This window comes from Protomyctophum bolini (assembly GCF_963924005.1).
Source record: "Protomyctophum bolini genome assembly, chromosome: 23".
Classification (NCBI taxonomy): Eukaryota; Metazoa; Chordata; class Actinopteri; order Myctophiformes; family Myctophidae; genus Protomyctophum; species Protomyctophum bolini.
Window position 1 is genome coordinate 26,726,290 of NC_137884.1, and position 24,646 is coordinate 26,750,935.

Below are 24,646 nucleotides of genomic sequence, written 5' to 3' on the forward strand. Positions count from 1 at the left end.
TTTTTAGACAACCGGTGGATGGAAATTAACCCATTCATTCAGGCCTGACCTCAAAAAAAAAAAAAAAAAAAATCTTCTAAATCAATCCTCCAGTTTTTTCTGAAATAAATATTTTCACGATTTTTTCCCCCAAAAAATAGCAGACCTACAAGCTTGTAGCGCGCCACTCGGTGGCGCGCTATGAGCTTGTAGATCTGCTATTTTTAGATAGCTAAATTATAACATAATGTTGTAAGGTATTCCCGGCCAAAATGGGTTTTTCCGGAGGGTAATCTGTCCCGTCGCGGCAGTCAGTCAGCCAGCTGCATGGAGCGGAGCTTCTTTTCCATCCACAAGCTGTCTAAAAAACAAAACCCGGAAAAAAAAAGACGCCGGCCGACGGAGAAAAAAGTCTCAGGTGTCTCAGGTGTGGGAAAACCCTTGTCTCTTGTCGGTCTCTTGTCGGCCTACAGCGCCCCCTACAGGTGGGTGTCCTCCTCGTCGGGGAGGTTGTCGATGGGGACGATCCAGCTGTCGTTGAAGTCGCCGTTCAGCGCCATCATGGTCTTCTTCTCCTGCATCTCCGGCTGAACCTCCATCACCTCCAGCGTGGGGTTGTCGTGGTAACCGTTCTCCACCGTGGCCAGCTCCTCGGTCAGGTGTTGCTGTGGAGAGAGACCCCCCAGAAATATCTGTTTAGGCCTGACGTCGAAATTTGAAAAATGAATTCTAAATCCTGAAAGTTTTCTTTTTTTTGTGACCAACTTTAAATGTTTTTTTTTTTTAAGAACCCCGGGTTAGCACAGACATTACATATAACATAATACATGTTTCTTTTTCTAACAAAACAAATATGATGGAAACAAAAACAAAACGTGGCAATGATGTTGAAACAGACAAACATGGATGGATCAGACTTTGTTTACATGTAAGGAGTACAAGTATTCGACCTATAACAGAGTCCTGATTTAACCTTCTGAAATGTAATCCTGAAAGTTTTCTGAAATACCTCATGTTTCTGTATCAGTGGTGCTCAATATTTCATGTCAAGGACCCCAAAAAATATATGTAATTGGCCACCGACCCCCCATCTGAAAATATGTTGTTCCAGGGACCCCCTCAGAAGCAAAGATGTGAGTTAAAATGTTCACTCTGTAATATATATATTCAAAGATTTGAGGCACATTTTCACGATTGTTCAAAAATAGAAGACCTACAATCTCGTAGCGCGGCACCATGAGCTTGTATAGATCTGCTATTTTTCAATAGCTTAAGTATATTGTAATGCTTAAAACACCAAAAGGGTGTTCCCGACCAGAATCTGTTTAAAATGAGTTAATGTGAATTGTCCATGCTGTGGATCGGGCCTTGTCATGAACAAGTAAAACAGCAGAATACTCAAATGTTAGTTTACTCATTTTGTAGTGAGTTTTGAGAACCCCTGTCTTAGAGGTCAATGTCAAGTTGTAACCCAGGGTTTACGTGGTTAAACGGAAGTTATATTGATAAATTCCAAATACCGGTAATGCTCAATGTATTCTGCGGGCGGCACCCCCTTGGACTTGTGTCACACTTTGAGAACCCAGAGGTCAATGTCAAGTTGTTGTCAAGTTTCTACTCAGGGTTCTACCATGCAGCGTCACCGTACCTGGTTCTCGTTGTACGGTTTACGGTGGTGTGTACTGTACTGTGTACTGTACCTGGTTCTCGTTGTACGGTTTACGGTGGTGTGTACTGTACTGTGTACCGTACCTGGTTCTCGTTGTACGGTTTACGGTGGTGTGTACTGTACTGTGTACCGTACCTGGTTCTCGTTGTACGGTTTACGGTGGTGTGTACTGTACTGTACTGTGTACTGTACTGTGTACCGTACCTGGTTCTCGTTGTATGGTTTACGGTGGTGTGTACTGTACCGTTACTGTACCTGGTTCTCGTTGTACGGTTTACGGTGGTGAGCGTAGATGGCGAGGCCGACGATCATGACCAGCAGAGCTCCGCACGACGCCAGAATGGCGATGAGGGTCGAGTTGTCGCCCGACTTCTGTCACAAGAAAAGGGAGAGAGAGAGAGAGAGAGAGAGAGAGAGAGAGAGAGAGAGAGAGACTGAGATGATGCCAACCAGGACAACGATACCAAAATGAATGTTCTAACAGTGGTTTAAACAGTGGTTTTCAACTGATTGTGAACCAGGGACCACCACCCTGGGGACCAGACCACTGTTGTGTTGGGTGGGGATATGGGCTAAGATTAATGCTTTTGCAACACTTGCTATGCATCCCGTACTGTTTCTCAACCAATGGTCTTATATGACTACTAATAATTTCCTTTTTTCTTAATATATTTTTTATCCCACGATTTTGTAACCCATTTTTCACCCCTGTGCCAATCACCTACTGTGATCCTGGGCTCTACACACCCTCCGCCAACCTGGGGAGAGCAACGGACTTAACTCATGCTCCCTTCATGCCTGAGTGTCCAAGTTGCTCCTTTACACCTAATAATTTCCTAATAATAATGACTCAGCCAGACAATCCACTGCACTTCCCCCTCTCGAGATTCTAACTCCCTTTTTCTGTTGAATTTCTTGACCTCCAACTTGTCAGTAAAATGACTACAAAAATGACTAATGACTCATCATAGGTCACCAGGTCATTCAGTTCACTGTTTCTCAACTAGAGGAATGACATGTTTAACAAATCCTACATTACTAAATGCATGGTCAAGGACCACATGCAATACTTCCAGCCAGGGACCACCAGTGGTCCACGGACCACCTGTTGAAAACCCCTGTTCTAAAAAGATTAAAGGGTAGACGTTTTGCAACCTGTTCCTCGCGACCACACTGACCTAATTAATATCCCACCAGGGTTCTTATGTTTGCTGTATGATATCTTATATCTCAAGACCTGATATATAATAATCCAATATAATTATTATATTTATCTCTGCAAAATCAAGGTGCCGTACCTTTGCGTTTGCCTTGGTGATCTCTTCATAATACCGGGTTGCAAGAGAGGGATTCACTGTAGAAAAAACACAAATCAACCAAAGAAAATATGGTTATGATGATATGTTGGTAGATGGTTATATTATATTAGGTCATATACTGTAGTGTACACCATGATTTTCCCATGACAGTTCAGTTCAGTAGAGAGAATGCACATGCATGCTTTTCCCATCAGGACACGCCCCCCTCATCTAGACTGAGTGGCAACACATTGAGCAGTATGGAGGTGTTGGAGTTTGGAAGCGCTCGTTGGAAATCACTCAACCGTCCTGCCGTACCACCTGTTTCTAAACGTCACATGATGCAGGAGGCAGCAAAATGTTATTGTGTTATTGAAAACAAGCACTTCCAAACTCTGACACTTAGAAACAATGCAGGGCATTTCTTGACAGAAAGTATAGCTCATAACGTTTCTATGGTGGATTTTCATGAAACAAAGACTTTGCAGACAGAAGGAGGATATAATTCAAGCTTTTCGTACAGCTGCAATGTTGGTGAGTTTAACATTATTTAATGCAATCAGACAGGACTTTTCTGTTTGGATGAATGGGCTGTCAATGTTAAGTTACTGTTGTTCCCTGCTTACTACTTCTAGTGAGTGTATGTGTTATGTGATGCACTGTGACCTTAAGGGAAGACCGGGGTTTACAAACCGGATGTTGTTATACTGCGAGTCAGTTGTTGTGTTGGGTCTGGCGAGGTGCCGACAATAAAGTTGTGTTGCAGAACTACAGTTGTTTTATTCGAGTAACAGTCAAGGCTAGAAAGTAGTTTTTTGCCACTCAGTGGACGTTCCCACATAACTTCCAGGTACGATGATGTCACGCGCATAGTACCCTCTATGACTGTGTTTGCAGAGTGGTTACCTGTGAAACAGTTTAGTCGGGTGGGTTAGGTGGGTTAGGGGTGGGTTCAGTTGGGTGGGTTACCTGTGTTAGGTGGGTTACCTGTGAAACAGTTTAGTCGGGTGGGTTAGGGGTGGGTTCAGTTGGGTGGGTTATCTTACCTGTGCCCTCGATCTGTACGCTGTCGAAGTATGTCTTCCCCCGGTGTTGTCGTACGGTCATGGTACAGTTGGCTGCGTGCATGGCCTCCATCAGTTTGGTGCACACGTACCCCAGATCCTTCTCCTCTTTGTTCTGACAATGACAACAAACATGTCCACTTAAAAAGGAGATATTTCATATTATTGGGACAGACACCAAAATAAATGCATTGACCTAGCTTTATAGCAGCAAAGACATGTATTACTTTACATTGGAAGTCCTCTACCCCCCCTCCCCTACAGTTTCACACTGGCTAAATGAACTATCCAGTTACACTCCTCTAGACACAATGCATTATATTATTAAGAATAGGCAACAGGACTTTTGGAATGTCTGGCAGCCCCACATGGATTACTTTGCAACTATTACCCATACCGGTGTAGTTTGGTAGCAAATCTGAACTTGCACTTGAACTGTGATGCGTTGAGTCCTTTCCCTCCTCCTCTCCCCCTCCTTTTATGAATTATTTATTTATTTCTCATCTACTGTATCAGTATCAGTTATAGACTCTATATTGTCTGTTTGGCAGCAACAACAAAGAAAGAAAAAAAGGTGCATATTGTAAAGTGAAATGTAAAGCATGTTTTTCATGAAAAAAAGGGATATTTCACTTAGTTTTGGGGGTCATTTTTACTCATACTCAGGCTTTTGTGAGCACCCATAAAGTTTCAGTATTTAGATATTTGATATTCATTTTCATCAGACAATTTTCAAACTTCAAAAACACCTGTCCTTGGTTCTTTAACGTTCTTAATTGTGACTGATGGTGTCCTTTTAATGCGTGACGGCCGCCATGTTGTTTCATTTATTTTTGTATAATTTAAGAAAGTAGGGTATAATCGACATAACATGGCCCTATATACTCACAGCGGCACATAGAAGGTTAAATCAGGACTCCGTTATAGGTCGAATAATACTCCTGTAAACAAAGTCCTGATCCTGTCCTCATCTGTATTGTCTGTCATTGCCATGTTTTGTTTTGGGTTGTTTTGTTAGAAAAATGTGTTATGTTATACGTATATACATCATTGTTGTTTATCCCTCTCCTGTATTGTCTCTGTGCTAACCCGGGGTTCTTAAAGGAGAATTCCATGCTAAAAGGCTTTCTTCCCTTTACTTGTAGTTGTTACGTCCCCATCAAAGAGGTCCAGGTGTTATTTTGTGCAAAAGCTCCTTATTGGCTATTTCCCCTACCATAAGCCCTCAATGAATTGCATTGAATTGAATGGGAATTGAATGGGGCTATGGGGTGTTGTGCTAATTCGCTTATTTCCATTGCTCAAAATTATAATTTCTTTGTATATATCCTCTCTTCATAATGTAAATAATATCCCAAGCGGCACACTTTAGTACTTATTTCGATGGAAATAAGCAAACTAGCATAACACCCCATATAGCCCCATTCAATTCCCATTCAATGCAATGCAATTTATTGAGGGCTTATGGTAGGGAAAATAGCCAATAAGGAGTTTTTGCACAAAAAAACACCTGGACCTCTTTGGTGGGGACGTAACAACAACTACAAAGAAAGCATTCTAGCATGGAAGTCTCCTTTTTTTTTTTAAAGGAAAAAAAAGTTGGTCACAAAAATAAAAGAAAGTAGGCTCATCGACATAACATCTCCCCTCACCTATTGAGGGCAGTATGAGTCACCAGAACCAAGGAGAACTGGTGTTTTAAAAGTTACAATTGGTTTGTAAATGACATTTTATATAAAATGACTAAATACTGAATCAAGCAACTAAAAAAACAGCTGTTAAAAAATAAACGTTAACCCATTCTGGACGGGAATACCCCTTTTGGTGTTTTAACGAAGCATTATGTTATACTTTTTAGCTTTTGAAAAATAGCAGATCTACAAGCTCGTAGCGCGCCACCGAGTGGCGCGCTACGAGCTTGTAGGTCTGCTATTTTAGAAAAATCGTAAAAATGCGGCACAAATCTTTGAATATATATTCTTTCAGAAGACTTTTTTTTAATATCGATGTCATGTCTAAATGGGTTGAAGTAGATGTTAAAACCCCAAACATGTTTGAAAGTGTACTATCCTTTAAGTCTGAATTATACTTCTAACACTAAAAATTGCAACTTGTGAGCCTTTAGATCTGCTTTTCTTTTCTTTTTTCCTCGGTGTGCCACGCCAGCACACACAAACTAAATATAATCTCACACACGTAACATAAAGTCACATCGACCCAGATTTCCAGCACATCCCATTTTTATCCTCTTTGCCCTGAACCGTCAATAGTATAACAATGGTCTGGTGTAGACGGCTGACGTGACCTCACAGTACTGTCCTTTGATCGGTGCGTTCTAGAGTGCAAACGCAGGGGTCAAAGGTCAAAGGCTGAGGTCATGACTTCCTCTGTTGGAAGTGATGTGGTGGATTATTCCTGGCGTTTTACAGCAAACGCCGCAGCTGTGTGTCGAGATCGAGAATCCCCCCCCCAAAAAAGAGGTGTGGGAAAATAGGAAACTAGTGAAAGGCAGGAAGGGTTCCCATTAACCCATTTTGCGCGGGAACCCCTTTTGGTGTTATAGCATCATGTTATGCTTTAGCTATTGAAAAATAGCAGATCTACAAGCTCATAGCGCGCCACCGAGTGGCGCGCTACGAGCTTGTAGGTCTGCTATTTTTGAAAAAAATCGAAGAACGACTTAAATTTTTAGAATCTGATCTCAGGTCAGAATGGGTTATAATCAGACCAGTGTGTGTCCAGTGGAAACCTCGTATGAATCTGATCTCAGGTCAGAATGGGTTAAGATAGTTTTTCCACCCGACGGCTGCGGAATCCTTTATTTTTAAAGCGTAGCTTCACTGTTTCCTGCCTTGAAGCTGGAAACAGAATGTCTAAGATCACATCAGTTTCCTGTTTCCTGTCCTCTGGTCTCTTCTCTTTTTCTACAGTGACTTCCAATTATTATTCCTTTTACAATTTGTGCGTTTTGTGGGTTTTTGGTGCTGACCAGCGCTTTGGGTTTGGTGCTGACCAGTGCTTTGTAGGGTGACCAGGTGTCCCTCTTTGCGTGGGACAGTCCCTCATTCCCAAGACTTTTCAGGCGTCCCACAAATTGAGACCCTGTCTGTCCCACATTGTGACTGGCAGGCAATTGCATCAGTGTTCAAATGCCCTAATAGTTGGTCAACTAATAGTTGGCCTTCTGTTGTAAAGCTCTCTCATTAATTGTCTCTTCCTGCAAGATGTGTTTTTAAGCCTGTTAAAATAGCATGAAAATAAAAAAATAAAGCATGATTTTAAGACAAAATGTGAGACACCAGAGGAGTTTATAAATGATAGCCAATAGGCCAATGGTCGAATATGACATCAAGGCATTTAATAGCAACTCAAGTACTAAGTTGCAAACCCAGAACTCCAGTATCGCTTGTGTGGGACAAGTGGAATGGGGGGACGGGGTCCCCCTCATTCCACTTGTCCAACACAAGCGATACTTCTGTCCCTCAAATGAACAGTTTGGATCTGGTCACCCTAGTGCTTTGTGGTTTTTGGTGCTGACCAGTGCTTTGGGTTTGGTGCTGACCAGCGCTTTGTGGTTTGGTGCTGACCAGTGCTTTGTGTTTGGTGCTGACCAGTGCTTTGGGTTTGGTGCTGACCAGTGCTTTGGGTTTGGTGCTGACCAGTGCTTTGGGTTTGGTGCTGACCAGCGCTTTGTGGGTTTGGTGCTGACCAGTGCTTTGTGGTTTGGTGCTGACCAGTGCTTTGGGTTTGGTGCTGACCAGCGCTTTGGGTTTGGTGCTGACCAGTGCTTTGTGGGTTTGGTGCTGACCAGCGCTTTGGGTTTGGTGCTGACCAGCGCTTTGTGGTTTGGTGCTGACCAGTGCTTTGGGTTTGGTGCTGACCAGCGCTTTGGGTTTGGTGCTGACCAGCGCTTTGTGGTTTGGTGCTGACCAGTGCTTTGGGTTTGGTGCTGACGAGTGCTTTGGTTTTGGTGCTGACCAGCGCTTTGTGGTTTTTGGTGCTGACCAGAGCTTTGGGTTTGGTGCTGACCAGCGCTTTGTGGTTTGGTGCTGACCAGCGCTTTGGGTTTGGTGCTGACCAGCGCTTTGTGGTTTGGTGCTGACCAGCGCTTTGGGTTTGGTGCTGACCAGTGCTTTGTGGTTTGGTGCTGACCAGTGCTTTGGGTTTGGTGCTGACCAGTGCTTTGGGTTTGGTGCTGACCAGCGCTTTGTGGGTTTGGTGCTGACCAGTGCTTTGGGTTTGGTGCTGACCAGTGCTTTGGGTTTGGTGCTGACGAGTGCTTTGGTTTTGGTGCTGACCAGCGCTTTGTGGTTTTTGGTGCTGACCAGCGCTTTGTGGGTTTGGTGCTGACCAGTGCTTTGGGTTTGGTGCTGACGAGTGCTTTGGGTTTGGTGCTGACCAGCGCTTTGTGGGTTTGGTGCTGACCAGTGCTTTGTGGTTTGGTGCTGACCAGTGCTTTGGGTTTGGTGCTGACCAGTGCTTTGGGTTTGGTGCTGACCAGTGCTTTGGGTTTGGTGCTGACCAGTGCTTTGTGGGTTTGGTGCTGACCAGTGCTTTGTGGGTTTGGTGCTGACCAGTGCTTTGTGGTTTGGTGCTGACCAGTGCTTTGGGTTTGGTGCTGACCAGCGCTTTGTGTTTGGTGCTGACCAGCGCTTTGGGTTTGGTGCTGACCAGTGCTTTGGGTTTGGTGCTGACCAGCGCTTTGGGTTTGGTGCTGACCAGCGCTTTGGGTTTGGTGCTGACCAGTGCTTTGGGTTTGGTGCTGACCAGTGCTTTGGGTTTGGTGCTGACCAGCGCTTTGGGTTTGGTGCTGACCAGTGCTTTGGGTTTGGTGCTGACCAGTGCTTTGGGTTTGGTGCTGACCAGCGCTTTGGGTTTGGTGCTGACCAGTGCTTTGGGTTTGGTGCTGACCAGCGCTTTGGTCCACTGACCATATTGACATGGCCCATTTTGCGCTCGTGTCACTGCCAGGAAAACTGACAGTCACAGACTTTTGTCATTTCATTGTACAGTCTCTAGGTCTTGTATTTCTACGTATTGTTCCCTGGTCTATTTTTCATTGTTCTATGTTTGTTTTGCTCCAGCTGTGTCTCATTGTGTAATCAACCCTCATGTGTTTATCAGTCTTATGTTCCCCAGTCAGTCCTTGTTGAGTCATTGGGCTGTATTTTGCGTGTCTTATAAGTACCAGGTCTTATTACTTAACTTAAGACCTGGAGGCGTGCGTGATCAATGCCATTTGGCTATTCTGAGTGGCCAACGAGCATTGACCACGCCTCCAGGTCTTAAGTTAAGACAAAATACAGCCCATTGTATCCTGTCACCTGTTTGAGTCTGTGTTTTTAGTAGCCTGGGCACCATTTCATTTTGGTATATGATCCGGGCTGGAGCCGGATGATATGCTTACGTCATGTTGTAGGCAATGGTTTTCCTACAACAAACAGGAAGCTGTTTGTTGCTTCCTGTTTGATTAAAAGCAATAAAAGCTCTCGTAAGCGAGAGCTTTTATTGAGAGGGAAAAGGAAGTTGTCGCCGCCTGTTCATCTTGTCTGGCGACTACAAAACAATACTACAACATGACGTAACCACATCATCCGGCCCCAGCCGGGATCATACAGACTTTTGAAACAGAGACCAGGCTTTCATCCGAGGCGGTGGAAAGCCTGGTGAGGCCAGGTTAGTGTTTAAGTAGTTCATGTTCACCTGTTCTTCTGTGTTATTAAAACACCAGTTCATGGTTTTGAAGCCTACGATGCCTGGCTGTCCTGCGTTTGGGTCCTTAATTACCTCACCTACACGACGGTGACACATTGTACATATAAAGTAACCCCTGTTGTTCACTACAGTGTGAACATGGTTAGACATTGTAACATGCGTGTTACATTTAGGCATGGGTTGAGCTAATTAAATGTACTGGTGGATGTGATCTTCAATTTGTAAAATTAACACCGTTCTATTTCTTTGTAGAAATGGTTTGATATGGTGTGACACTTATACAATCTCAAGGAAGGGAGGATAATAACTATATATATATATATATATATATATATACACTGTATATTTATATAAAGATAATAACTGTTCTACAGCCTGGTGTCGGCATCCCTGGCGCGTCTCGAGCAAACCATGAATCCCTAACAAGCTCACATTATTACTACTGTATGTTGCAGGCAAAAATAATAATAATAATAATATATAAAACATTATAATTAATTAAGACCACATCTTACCTCTCGTCCTTTAGTAAACTGTAAAGAGAAAAAGAGAGAGTGGAGAATTGTTAACATTCCATTTGTGTGTAGAAAAGATTCCAGTTGAACTAGAGGTAAATATTTGAGTATCATCACAGATGTAGTGATGAAAAATCTCCAGGTAATATCATATCAAACACGCCATTGTTTTCTCACATATTATAGAGAGTATGCACATGCATGATTTTCCCATCAGGACACGCCCCCCCCTCATCTAGACTGAGTGGCAGAACATTGAGCAGCATGTTGGAGTGTTGGAGTTTGGAAGCGCTCGTTTTCAAATCACTCAACCGTCCTGCCGTACCACCTGTTTCTAAATGTCACATGATGCAGGAGGCAGCAACATGTTGTGTTATTGAAAACAAGCACTTCCAAACTCTGACACTTAAGAAAAATTATCAAATGCAGGGCATTTCTTGACAGAAAGTATAGCTCATAACATTTCTATTCATGAAACAAAAACTTTGCAGATGGAAAGAGGATATAATTTAAGCTTTTCGCAGCTGCAATGTTGGTGAGTTTACCACCGTTGAAGTGCCCTTGGACAAGGCATTGAACCTCTACCATGAAATGTTCTATGAGCAGGGCCTGGCTGTAAACAAGTTCTTGAGCTTAGTCCAGTTACCCTGCAGGGTAACTGCATAGTACCTTTCCTTTACTTACATTGTTTAATGCAATCAGACAGGACTTTTCTGTTTGGATGAATGGGCTGTCAACAAGGCCAGAAAGTAGTTTTTTGCCACTCAGTGGGCGTTCCCGCATAACTTCCAGGTACGATGATGTCACGCTCATACCCTCTATATCAAATATGCCATTGTTTTCTCACAAAATACAAAATACTGTACAGTGTTGTTTTTGGCAGCAAATGTCTTATTTTAGTTTTAGTCATAGTCTCTTGCATATAGTTTTCACTTATTAGTTTTAGTCACCTGGAATGTCTTAGTGTTATAGTCTAGTTTTAGTCGACTAAATGTCATAAGATTTTAGTCGACTAAATCTACAGGTGATTTAGTCGACTAAAATGTATTTTGGCGGGCCTTGCCGTGCCGTCATAATGACTTATTTTACACTTGCTGAAAATAGCCGATCTACAAGCTCACAACGCGTCACACTGCGACGTGTTGTGAGCTTGTAGATCTGCTATTTTCAGCATGCAACCAAGTGTAAAATGACTTATAGTGGATCTCTTGTCCACTAGTCCCTTCCTAACATTTTAGTCTAGTTTTCGTATTTGTTGACGAAATTGTTAGTCTTATAGTTTTTAGTCACCACAGCTTTAGTTTTCATTTAGTTTCCATTTAGTTTCCGTCAGTGGAAAAAGGTCGTATAGACGAACAATTTTCGTCTTTAGTTTTAGTCGACGAAAACAAACACTGATACTGTATATCAGCACTCAAATCAAATCAAATCAAATCAAATCAATTTTATTTGTGTAGCACATTTAAAAACGACTCTCATCGTACCAAAGTGCTTCACAGGTCAAAGAAAACAATACAATACGGTGCAATACAATACATCAGTGAAACAATAAAATAAAAAGATCCTATGTATAAAGTGCAAGAGTAAAATTAGGGTGGACTGGAAGGCTTGAGAGTAGAGGAACGTTTTGAGCCTAGACTTAAACCTCTCAGTGGAGGGGGCAGATCTGACAGTGAGTGGTTAAAACTCTCAGTGGAAGGGGGCAGATCTGACAGTGAGTGGTTAAAACTCTCAGTGGAAGGGGGCAGATCTGACAGTGAGTGGTTAAAACTCTCAGTGGAGGGGGCAGATCTGACAGTGAGTGGTTAAAACTCTCAGTGGAAGGGGGCAGATCTGACATTGAGTGGTTAAAACTCTCAGTGGAAGGGGGCAGATCTGACATTGAGTGGTTAAAACTCTCAGTGGAAGGGGGCAGATCTGACATTGAGTGGTTAAAACTCTCAGTGGAAGGGGGCAGATCTGACATTGAGTGGTTAAAACTCTCAGTGGAAGGGGGCAGATCTGACAGTGAGTGGTTAAAACTCTCAGTGGAAGGGGGCAGATCTGACAGTGAGTGGTTAAAACTCTCAGTGGAAGGGGGCAGATCTGACAGTGAGTGGTTAAAACTCTCAGTGGAAGGGGGCAGATCTGACAGTGAGTGGTTAAAACTCTCAGTGGAAGGGGGCAGATCTGACAGTGAGTGGTTAAAACTCTCAGTGGAAGGGGGCAGATCTGACATTGAGTGGTTAAAACTCTCAGTGGAAGGGGGCAGATCTGACAGTGAGTGGTTAAAACTCTCAGTGGAAGGGGGCAGATCTGACAGTGAGTGGTTAAAACTCTCAGTGGAAGGGGGCAGATCTGACATTGAGTGGTTAAAACTCTCAGTGGAGGGGGCAGATCTAACAGTGAGTGGTTAAAACTCTCAGTGGAAGGGGGCAGATCTGACATTGAGTGGTTAAAGCTCTCAGTGGAGGGGGCAGATCTGACATTGAGTGGTTAAAACTCTCAGTGGAAGGGGGCAGATCTGACATTGAGTGGTTAAAACTCTCAGTGGAAGGGGGCAGATCTGACATTGAGTGGTTAAAACTCTCAGTGGAGGGGGCAGATCTGACATTGAGTGGTTAAAACTCTTAGTGGAGGGGGCAGATCTGACATTGAGTGGGATGCTGTTCCAATTTTTTGGGGCTGCGACAGCAAAGGCTCGGTCGCCCCTGAGCCTCTTCCTTGTCACTGGGGGACATTTAGCACTGGCTATATTATTATCTGGAATTGGACTTACCGATATTGTCTTAGTCAGGCTTTCTACGGCGGCCACAACGGTGGTTGTTCTGGTCGTCGTTGGCGATGTCGTTGTCGGTGATGTCGTCGGCGTTATTGGCGGTTCTGTTCTGGACGCGGTGGACCCAGCCGGTGGTTCTGGCGTCGGGTGGTACCGCTGTAGCGTTGACGACGGGGTGCCGCCGGTCTTCTTCTTCTCCGTGACAGCGACGTCGGTAGGCAGTGTGGTGGTACCGCTCCCGGACGGGTCAGAAGAACCTGTCCTGGTGGACCCAGCCGTGGTGCCGGTCTTCACAGGGCTTGTGGTTAATAATGCCGTTAAGGTCGTGGGAATGACATTTCCTCCTGATGTCCCTTTTCATGTCAAAAAGAATAAGAAAGAATATGGATTATAATTATTATAGAATGCAACAGAACTGTCGTCAAAAGTGCCCAGGCGGTGGCGTAACCGTCTGGGCACCCGACTGGTAATCCAGTCGCAGTGTGGCCGCGGGTTCGACTCCCGAGCCCGACACAGCCTTTACTGCATGTCTTCCCCCATCTCGCTGTAAGCCGCAAAAAAATATATATATATAAAAAAAAAAGAACAGCATCAAAAGTGACCGGTCTGTCTGTCTCTCCAACATGAGGATCATTTGACCGTCTCGCATCCCCGTGGTAGAAATGAACAACTTTCAACCTGGCATTCTTTGTTTTCGTCATTAAAGGCAAAACAAATAAAATAATAATAATTATGTTATATAATAAAATAAAGGCGAAAGTCACAAAAAAACATAAAATGAAAACAAAACATAGGGTAGTTAAAGTGCATCCTATAAAACAATATAAAGGTCATACCGTGACCCTCCGCGCTCTCCTTGGCCGTGGCGGTGGCAGCGCCAGCGGCGGGCGCGGGCGTCTCAGAGACCTCATCGTCCTTCCCCGCGGGCGCCGGGGTCAGTCCAGGTGACGGCGGGTCCTCGGGGGTCGGGGCTATCGCTTTCGAATCGGGGCTGTCCTCCGCCGTCGTGACGACCAGCTCTGTCGGTACGGTGGTATAATCCGGGGCGGGAACGACGGCGCCCGAGTGCTTCGTCGGGGTGGCAGCGGGCACAGCGGGCGTAGATGGTTCCGCCGCCGCGGACCCGGCAGGGATGGTAGGAGGACCCGGAGTGGGCTGTGGTGCCGCCGCCGCCACCACCGCCACCGTGGGACTGTCGTCTTTCGGCAGAACGGCGACCGTTGACACCTTTCAGAATCGGAAGAGTCAAACTTTTATTGTCACTTCACGTTACAAGTATAACATGGGTGAAATTCTTTGTTTGTGCAGCAGCTCATCATTGCAGTTAAAAAGAAAGAAAGTGCTGATAGTACATGACTAAACTACATGGTACAATATGTATGCATGTATAAACTACATGGTACAATATGTATGCATGTATAAACTACATGGTACAATATGTATGCATGTATAAAAATAATGAAATAAAGTGATGTAGCCTAGTATATATAAAGTAGTCTCTACTAAAAGGAGACCAGTTCAGTTCAGTCTGTGCGGCGTCACCAGTCCTAGTTCTTGTTCAGCGTACCACAGACGAAAAACAGTCTAAGTCCAAATTTCTTTCTGACCCCTCCACGAAAAGGCCTCGTTGTCCTGAACCCTTATCTATCATTTATACATTATGGATCAATAGTGTGGACTTAGACTGTTTTTCGTCTGTGGCATTGTGGACAAGTAGAAACTGTTCAGTAGTCTGGAGGTGCTGCTCTTGATGCTCATGTATAGCGTTTGCCCGGCCGTTGGGGGCGCGGCAGTGGTTTGAACAGGCTATGGCTACCTTTGCGTCGGTCGGCGGTGCGTCAGTCACCACCGGCGTGGGGGGGGGCTTGGCGGTGGTGGCGATGCCTGCGTCGTGGTCGACGACAGCAGCAGGCGGGGCAGCGGTGGTCGCTGTGGGCGGGGGTGGCGTGGTAGGTTGAGGCGCAGCGGCAGGAGGGGCGACTGACAGCGAGTCGGGCTTGGCGGCGGGCGGGACGGTTGTCATCGGGGCGTCGACTCCTCTCAGGGCGCTGGACGACGCGTCGTCAGGAGGGGGAGGGGCGGCGGTGCTTTGTGGCGGTGGGACATCGGCGGCTGGCGGTCGGGGTGTGGTCATGGGGGGGGCGTCCGTAGGGTCGTCCGCCGTGGAATTAGAGACGCAGTGAAATAGAAGAAGGCCTGTGGAGGAATGACATGGAAAACGTTACTTTTGTGGAACCCCCTTTTGGTGTTTTAAAGCATTTATACTTTAGCTATTGAAAAATAGCAGATCTACAAGCTTGTAGCGCGGCACCGAGTGCTGCGCTACGAGCTTGTATAGGTCTGCTATTTTTTGAAAAATCGTGAAAATGTTGCCTCAAATCTTTTTAGTTTTTAACTCAAATCTTTGCTTCTGGGGAGAGGGTCCCTGGAACAACATGTTTTCAGATGGGGGTCGGTGGCATATTACATATAATAATTGAATAATTGTATTCAGTGTATTCTGTGAAATGTGTCATATAATCCCATATGGGATGGGCCAAAGTGGCATGACACGAAAATAACATTTTCATTCATTCATTCTTTTTTTTTTTTTTTTTTTTTTTTTTTTTTTTTTTTTTTTTTTTTTTTATTTGAATTATTATCTTTTATTTGCTTTTGACATTTCATTTACATACAGTTGTAGAATGCAAGTTATAAATATATAAATAAATACATTTCCTAACTGAACAATTTTTAACCCTTCCCCGACCCTTCCTAGTACAAGAAAACTATCAAGTGCATGATTTACTTTGTGACCATGATTGTCTGTTCTGCAACATGAGAAAAAATAAATAATAATAATAATAAATAAATAATAAATAAACATGACAAAAAGAAAGACAGGTATATAAAATAAATAAATAAATAAACATATATAATTTAAACAATTTAAAATTCCACAATCAGTGTTATGCTTCAGTTAGCTCTCTCCAGTTCTCGTCCCATATTTGGTATGTAATCCATTGCCCGACCCCAGATCTTCTGAAAGTGTAATATTTTTCCTTTCACATTATACATGATTTTTTCAGGTGTGCAATAGGATAGGAGTTCTGCCCACCATTGTTTAGTCGGGGGAGGGGGTTCAGATTTCCAATGACAAAGAATACATTTTTTTGCAGCCGACATTGCTAACAGGGTAAATTTCTTCTCAAAGATGTTAAGGTTACTCAGCATAGAGACATCACCCAAAATAGCTATTCGTGCGTCAGGGGTAATCGTTTTTCCAATAATTTTTGAGAGTTGTTCAAATATAAATTTCCAATAATAATTTAACTTCCGGCAGTTCCAGAACGTGTGGATTAAGTCCCCTTTAACATGTTGACATCGTAGACAATTGGGTGATGTCTCGTGGCTAAATTGATATAATCTGTGAGGTGTATAATAAATTCTGTGTAATATATTGAATTGGGTTAACCTATGGTTGGTATTTGTTAAAGTTGTTTGGGAGTTCAGGAGCAATGACTGCCATTCTTTCATGGTATATTTGTGTTTAATGTCTTTTTCCCATTTATTTTTTTGTTGTAGCATCTTATCATCCTTCTGTTCAGTGTTCATCAGTGTGTAAATTTTAGATACCAGGCCCTTTGATGATTTTGAAGTGTTAAACATTTTCTCAGTTGGTGTTTCAGACATATGGGGATAGCTGTAGCTGTTATTTTTTACCCAATTCCGTATCTGTAGGTATTTAAAAAAGTTGGATGAAGGTAAATTATATTTCGCTCTCAGGGAATTAAAATCAGAAAAGATGCTTTGGTTATACAAGTCTCTTACTTCACTGATTCCCTTGGTTCTCCAGTTTTCAGATATTCCATTACTAATAATTTTGGGGACACAAGGGTTGTTCCACAGAGGCATGCTCATTAACAAGGTATTTTGATTTCCCATTAGTTTAATAGTTTCTTTCCAACATGCAAAGGTATGATGTATAATCTGGTTTTTAGTGATGGAATTAAGGGTTTTTTGCGTGTCTATATAGGGGATTACCTGTAGTGGAGTAGAATGGATTATGTTTTCTTCCAGTTTAACCCATGCTGGTGTGGGCAGCCTCTCACTGTTGAGCCAGCACCAAATAACACGTGATTGACAAGCTAGGTAGTACAGTCTGAAGTTGGGGAGGTTTAAGCCCCCTTTATTCAGGGGAGCCTGTAGTGCTTTTAATCTGATCCTAGCCCGTTTCTGGGACCACAAAAACATTGAGATGATTTTGTTCAGTGATGTAAACAAGCTTGGTGGACAGCTGAGTGGAATTGACTGGAACAAATAAATTAGTTTGGGCAGAACATTCATCTTGACCACATTAACACGTCCTATTAAAGAAATTGGTAGATCTTTCCATTTGTATAGGTCGGTTTTGATTTTTTCCATAATAGGTAAATAGTTATTTTGGTATATTTGGTTCAGGTCGTTAGATATTTGAATTCCCAGGTATTTAAAGCTTTTTGGTGCCCATTTGAAATGGGAAACCAATGGGTGGGTATTGTGGGTGGTAACACTATTTAGCGGCATTATTTCACTCTTGTCATAATTTATCGTGTAACCAGATATGGCACTGTATGCCTCTAATATGCTGAGTAGTTGCGGCAAGGATTTATCTGGATGGGTAATATAAATTAGTAAATCATCACAATATAGTGAGAGTTTGGATTCGTTTGCTCCAGTCTTTATGCCACATACATTGCTGTTGTTCCGTATTGCCACCGCCAGCGGCTCAATGGCCGCGGCGAACAGATATACGGAGAGTGGGCAGCCCTGTCTTACTCCACGTCCCAATTGGAAGGGTTTGGAAAGTATACCATTTGTCAACACTTGAGCCTTCGGAGAGCAATAAAGCATCTTAATATAATTAATGAAGACATCACCAAAATTCATCTGCTTCAGAGTATAAAAAAGATATTCAAATTCTATAGTATCAAAGGCTTTTCGAGCATCCATCGAGATTACAAGTCTTGAGTCATTCGTTTGTTTAGAGAGCTCAATGATATGAAAAAGCTTTCTGATATTATCAGAGCCCTGACGCTGCTGAATAAAACCCGTCTGATCCTCGTGGATTAAGAGAGACATCACAGGGTCCATTCTTAGTGCGAGTGCTTTAGAAAATATTTTATAATCCACATTTAGCATTGACAGGGGCCTATAGGAGTCACAGAGTTGTTTATCCTTAGAGGGTTTAGGAAGTACATTGATTGTTGCTAATTCTAGACTTGGTGGTAGTTTGCCATTATTGAGACTGTCTTTGAGCATGTCCATATAAGGGCGGATTAATTTATTTATGAACAGTTTGTAAAATTCGGCTGGTAGGCCGTCGGGACCGGGTGCTTTGCCCGTTTGCAATGAGTTAATAGCTTTGGTAATTTCTTCCCTTGATATTTCTGTTTCAAGAGTAGTTCTCACTTCTACAGGAAGCTTAGTAATCGGTAAGTTTCCCAAGAATTCCTCACATTTTGTAGCAGTTGAGTCTTGGTTTTCAGACTTATATAGATTGTGGTAGAACATTTCAAAACGCTGGTTTATCTCTTCAGGTTTATGCAATACATCACCATCCTTAGATTTGATTGAGTCTATTGTTTTTGCCATCTCTTCTTTTCTTATTTGCCAGCTGAGTAGTTTGCCAGTTTTGTCCCCCTTTTCATAGTAGTGATATTTAGTTCTAGCCATATCTGCTTCTACTTGGCTAGTGGTTAAGTTGCTATATTCAAGCCGCTTTTTTACTAGTATGTGCAGAGTTTCTGCTCTGTTGGATTCTGCATGTTTTTTCTCTAGTTCGTGGATTTCTTTGTCTAGTGTGTTTAGATACTGTCTACTTTTTCTTTGTTTAGAAGCTCCAAAAGACGTTATCTGACCCCTTAGGAAAGCTTTCAGTGTCTCCCAGATTATGCTTGGGGAGGCAGAGTTTACATTGATTATTAAAAAGTCGTCGATTTGCTTTTCTAGGAAGTTGACAAAATCTGGGTCGTTAAGGAGATATGGCTTGAATCTCCAACGCTTAGTTTTAGGTTTGTCCAAATATTGTTTCACCTTCAATTTCAATGGACAGTGATCCGATATTGTAGAGGCTAGATATTTACATTCAATTACATTGTGAAGTAGTGATTTAGTTGTTAAAAACAAGTCTAATCTGGAATAAGTGTCATGAACCACAGAATGAAATGAGTATTCCCTCTCCAGTGGGTTAAGTACTCTCCAAACATCGACCAAACCCATTTCGGACATACCATCCCTTACTACTTTAGCTGCGGCACTTAATGGCTGGGGGTTCCTATTAGATCTGTCTGATGTGCTCAGTGTTAAATTATAGTCACCTCCAAGGATACATGTTCCATAGTTTTGTGCAGAGGATAATAGAATATTCCTAAAAAAAGGTGCATCATCTTTGTTGGGGCCATATAGATTAATAAGTGTAAATGGTTCGTGATTTATGTCACATTTGAGGATTATCCATCTACCAGCAGTGTCTTTTTCTTGAGAACGTATTTTTAGGTTTAACTGTTTGTGACATAGTATGGCCACCCCTCTTGATCTGGAATTAAATGAGGAATAAAATACTGACCCAACCCAATCTCTTTGCAATTTCACATGCTCTGCGTCAGTCAGGTGGCTTTCCTGAATAAATGCAATGCTGCAATCTTGATTCTTTAAATAGTTGAGAATCTTTTTCCTTTTAATGGGATTATTAATGCCCTTAACATTGAAGGACATAAATGTCAGAGTGCTAGTCATCTAGGATCATTTTCAATATGGACTTTAATAGGGGGTTAATTGTGGTTTTGTTATAGAGGTTGCAGCATTCCATCTGAACATGTGCGCGTGCGCGTGTGCGTGTGTGTGTTTTTGCACACACACACAAACAGTGCACATGCCTACAATTAGTCACTCCAGTTGTGTCATACAATCTGTCATAGTTCACAAGTTCACATGCATTGAGTTCGTGAAGATAATATGTATTTGTACTAGGTCCCCCCCCACCCTTCTCATCCCCCCATACCCTCCCCAAACAGAAAGTAAACCACAACATAGGCTCGCTAGTCCTATATTTCCCTACTTGGCTCCCTGTTAACTTCCCCTTTAAATTGCCAGGTGGCACACCACTATTTGAACCAGGCTGTGAAGCGCTACCCCTTATAACAAAAATAAACAAAAGAAAAAAAGAAAACAAAATAGAAACTGAGAAACTAACAATACAAGCAAGCAAACGATTCAGTAATAAGGCAGAGAAATAAATAATTAAATTAATAATTAAATTAATAACTAAGAGGGGAAAGATATAAATAGGCTACCAATTTACTTTTACTTTTTTTTTTCAATTCCATTTTTAGGTTCTTTATTTCTTTTTCTTTCTTAATATTTTATAAGCCTACATGATCTAACTATCCTTTCCCCTTGTAAAGGCTACGAAAATAAACTACAAAATGCAGAGTTCTACAACTATAGTTGCCCACCAACACCCTAAAAAATAAAACATCCAACCCAAAGAAAAAAAAAAAAATATATATATATATAACTAATTGGATGTAATAAATTAAAAAAAAAGAGATACCGGTAATATAAACACCACAATAGCAAAAAAAGAAACCTAGAAATTAAATACTAGTCATTAAATTTAGATACTTGTCCTTTAATTATCCACGTTCAGGGTTGTTTCTGATTTTTCTAATAGTTCATTTGGTAGTGTGTGACATTTGTGTGTGTCTTAGTTTTGGCTACTTATCTCGTCTTTCTCGGTGTTTGTCTTGGTAGTAGGGAGGATCAGGGGATCCATGCAGTTGCCCCCCCAGTCATTTCATCCTGGCGCGGCAGTGCCGGGCCTGATCTGCCCGCTTTCAGCCTCATTCAAGTCCACGGATGAAATCTTGTGCGGCTTCTGGGGAATGAAAGTCACGGGAGGTCCCGCCGTGTTCGACTCTTAGTATAGCTGGGTGTCTCATTGAGTAAGACAGGTTTTTCGATCTGAATATGCGTTTCACGTCGTCAAACAGCTTGCGTTTCTTCATCACCTCCTGGCTGAAATGACTGTAAAGGTTGATCCTACTTCTGGTGGTTTCCTCGGTCCCGCCGTAGTACAGTTCTCCCTTCTCCCTCGCCAGGCGCATGATGGTGTCCTTTTGTTGTGCTCGCAGTAGTTTCAGTAGTATTGGTCTTGGCTTGCTGGGGTTTGGTTGTTTTAATTTCAAGCGATACGCGCTGTCGATCAGCACGGGGCCGCCGAGATTTTCTTCGCCAAACAGCCATAGTAGAAATGCGGCTAGGAAGCCGGCGAGGTCCCGTTTTTCTACTGTCTCTGGTAGCCCCTCCAAACGAACGACTGCGCGCAATGAGTTGTCCTCGTACTGTTGGACTTTTCGTTTTACAGCGGTCATCTCTTTTTCTAGTTTAGTGATTGTTTCGTGGGCCGTCTGGATGTTGTCCTCGTTGCTGCTAACTCGTTGCTGCACTTCTTCCACTTGTTCGGCAAGCGACGTCATCGAGCTTCTGATTGTTTCCAAACTAGTTTGAATATCAGTTGTCTTTTTATCAAACTGTTGGAGCAGCTCAGTTCTGCTTTGCTGGATAGCATTCCACAATGTTTGTAAGGTGATTTCACCTGTAGCCATTGCGGCCATGTTGTGCTGTGGCTGTAGAAGACCAGTGTTTGTAGCGCCGTTTGTTACGGCAGGGTCTGCTGCTTCTCAGAAGGTTCCTTGCTTCTTGTTTGTCAGTTCCAAAGTGTACAAAGGAGTAGGATCGTTTAGTTTAAAATGTAATAATCATTTCGGTTGGTATAGCGCTTATAGTTTAGTTTTTAAAATAAAAGTGGTGAGCTCTGTGCACCTGCCTCACACCCGCGCGGCCATCTTTCTAAGCCATCTTTCATTCATATAATCTTTGGGGTCCTTGACTTGAAATATTGAGAACCACTGATATAGACACAAAAAAAGGCATTTTAAAAAGATGGGTTAATACACACGGAGATAGTAATGTATTCATTTGAAAATAACCCTACAGTAGGCTATACTTTGTCATAATAAAGTGTCGCAGTCCCGCCCTCTTTCATGACGACGCCAGGCCCAGGAAATAGTTCCCAATGCATTTTTCCCTCATAGACATTTTAAGCAGGTCTTGTGACAATTAAATCATGACAACAAACAAAAATATTTTGGACCAAACAAATAATTACAAAGAAGAAAAACAATTAAAAAAAAGTGTTGTAACCTTCCGTTTTCTTCTTCTTTCTAAGTATTTGTTGGGCCCGAACAAATGTCATGATTTGTCACGACAAGAGTTGGCTTTGTATACGAGGCTTAAAAGGTCTTATATAAATAAATACTTTTTGAAATGTCTATGAGGACAATGAACGGTGGAATCATTAATAGGGATGCACCGAAATTGAAATTCTTGGCCGAAACCGAATACCGAATATCCGAATATGATTAATATTATACATCTTTTTTCCTATACCATTGCTGTCATGGCCGTACCTTAAAGCTACCTGATTTATGGCAAAATAAATGGTTATGGCAAAACTTTACTTAAATAACAATCACTATTATGGGTCCATAAAACATTTATTCAGCTCTTTTGAATGCATTAATTGCATACACTATTCGGTGATATATTTTCTGCCTATTTGGGCCGAAACCGAATAGGCCAAAAATGCATTTTTAGCCATTTTCTGCCGAATATTTTCTGCGGCCGAATATTCGGTGCGTCACTGCTCTGGTGGTAGAGGGGGCGGGACTGCGACGCTCTATATAGTGAAACTATAGTTGCTCTACGAGCTCACGCGCTACAGGGCGGCGACATGTCGAGAACTTGTAGATCTGCTATTTTCGGCATATAAAACGTTGAGATAGCCACGCCCACGACGAGCTCTCCAAACGACGAACGAAACCTCCTCCAGACACTTCTTCTGGTTCCGCTATTTATAGTCACAACAGGACAGGATGTTCCAAACAATAACGTAGGAAGTCCCCCACCCAACCGTGAGCAAAGCTTTTTTACCCCCAACACACCCTGAAACAATCCTGGCTCCGTCTTAACCCGTTCTGAACGGGATCCCCCTTTTTGTGGTGTTATAGCATTATGCTATGCTTTATAGCTATTGAATCGATTGAAAATAGCAGATCTACAAGCTCATAGCGCGCCACCGAGTGGCGCGCTACGAGCTTGTAGATCTGCTATTTTTTGAAAGAAATCGAAGAACGACTGACATAGAAACAAAGCTTTTTCAGAAAACTATCAGGATGTAGAAGACATTTTTATAGAATCGTTCCCGGGTCAAAATGGGTTAAGGCCCAGACCCAGTCGAATGAGAACAATGGCCTCCGAAATATCAGCCCTCATGGTTCCTGCTGTATTATAGGTTCAAGTACCTTTAAAAGCCGTTTGTGGGACGGGTCACTGACCACGGGTCACTGACCACGGGTCAGTTGTCAAATTGTCAAACATCCAATGCTCATTTTCTTCAGCCCAAATATGCATCCATTCACTGTCATTGTGGTCAGTGACTCAGTGTGTGATTAATTGCTCATCATTTTGGCTAAGCTGCCAGTTAAATTACACGTACACGTACACGTACATACACACTGCTTGTGTGTGTTGAACAATTAATGGGTGCCTGCATGCATGTATGATGCAGATGAACCAGAAGGATTATTCATTTTCTCATCCTGACTGAATATTCACATTAGTATACTTGACACTCATGAGTTGAAGCGTGACCCTTCCCTCTCCCCTCTTCCCTCTCCCCTTCCTTATCCCCCTTCCCTCTCCCCTCTCCTCATTCCCTCTCCCTCTCCCGAGGTGTGGTGTCATATTTGGGATGACCCCAGTTGACCCTGTGCCTGTTTCTTAGCAGGTGACAGCACCCCCTGATACCCCCTTCTCTTATCAGGTCCAAGGCTGCTCCCACCTCACCGGGACATTCCTCGCTGGAAGCTACAGTACACACACACACACACACACAAACGCATGCACGCGCACACACAAACACGCACGCTCGCGCGCACGCACGCATGCAGATGTTTGTTTACAGGACTTTTACTTGTTTTCAGTGGTTCTCAACTGGTTGAGCATCAGTGATGAATTGTGTTTATGTTTATTCAACTCTCAGCATGATCACAGGTTTTAAAAGACAGGTGCCATTAATTAAAAACACTGAATTATTTTGCTGATCACAAATATAAAACAGCTGAGGGCTGGGATGGTCAACCAGATCTTCTCATGGGACAGAGAGGGTGAGACAGAGGGTGAGAACAGAGGGTGAGACAGAGGGTGAGAACAGAGGGTGAGACAGAGGGTGAGAACAGAGGGTGAGACAAGAGGGTGAGACAGAGGGCTGAGATGCTCAACCAGCGACACAGAAGGTTAAATCAGGACTCCGTTATAGGTCCAATGGATCAGACAATACAAAGTCTGGTCCATCCATGTTTTGTCTGTTTCAACGTCATTGTCACTTTTTGTTTTGGTTTCCATCATATTTGTTTTGTTAGAAAAGAATAAACATGTATTTATACGTATATACATCATTGTATATGCTTTCCTCTCCTGTAATGTCTGCGCTAACCCGGGCAGTGGCGTGCACAGACATTTAGAGGGGCAGGACAGTGGCGTGCACAGACATTTAGAGGGGCAGG

At 42.9% G+C, this 24,646-nt stretch overlaps 1 protein-coding gene across 1 annotated transcript in view; it reads right to left on the reverse strand.

Moving 5' to 3' along the window:
- Positions 1-252: 252 nt before the first annotated feature.
- Positions 253-24,646, reverse strand: part of podxl (podocalyxin-like) — a 33,721-nt gene continuing 9,327 nt past the window's right edge. Inside the window, exons 2-9 of the mRNA XM_080757370.1 lie at positions 14,815-15,194; positions 13,835-14,225; positions 12,999-13,351; positions 10,241-10,258; positions 3,993-4,125; positions 2,947-3,002; positions 1,904-2,020; positions 253-644 (exon numbers count right to left, since the gene is read on the reverse strand). Coding sequence (XP_080613496.1) covers positions 459-644; positions 1,904-2,020; positions 2,947-3,002; positions 3,993-4,125; positions 10,241-10,258; positions 12,999-13,351; positions 13,835-14,225; positions 14,815-15,194 — 1,634 coding nt within the window. The 3' untranslated portion in view covers positions 253-458. The remainder of the gene's footprint in view (positions 645-1,903; positions 2,021-2,946; positions 3,003-3,992; positions 4,126-10,240; positions 10,259-12,998; positions 13,352-13,834; positions 14,226-14,814; positions 15,195-24,646) is intronic.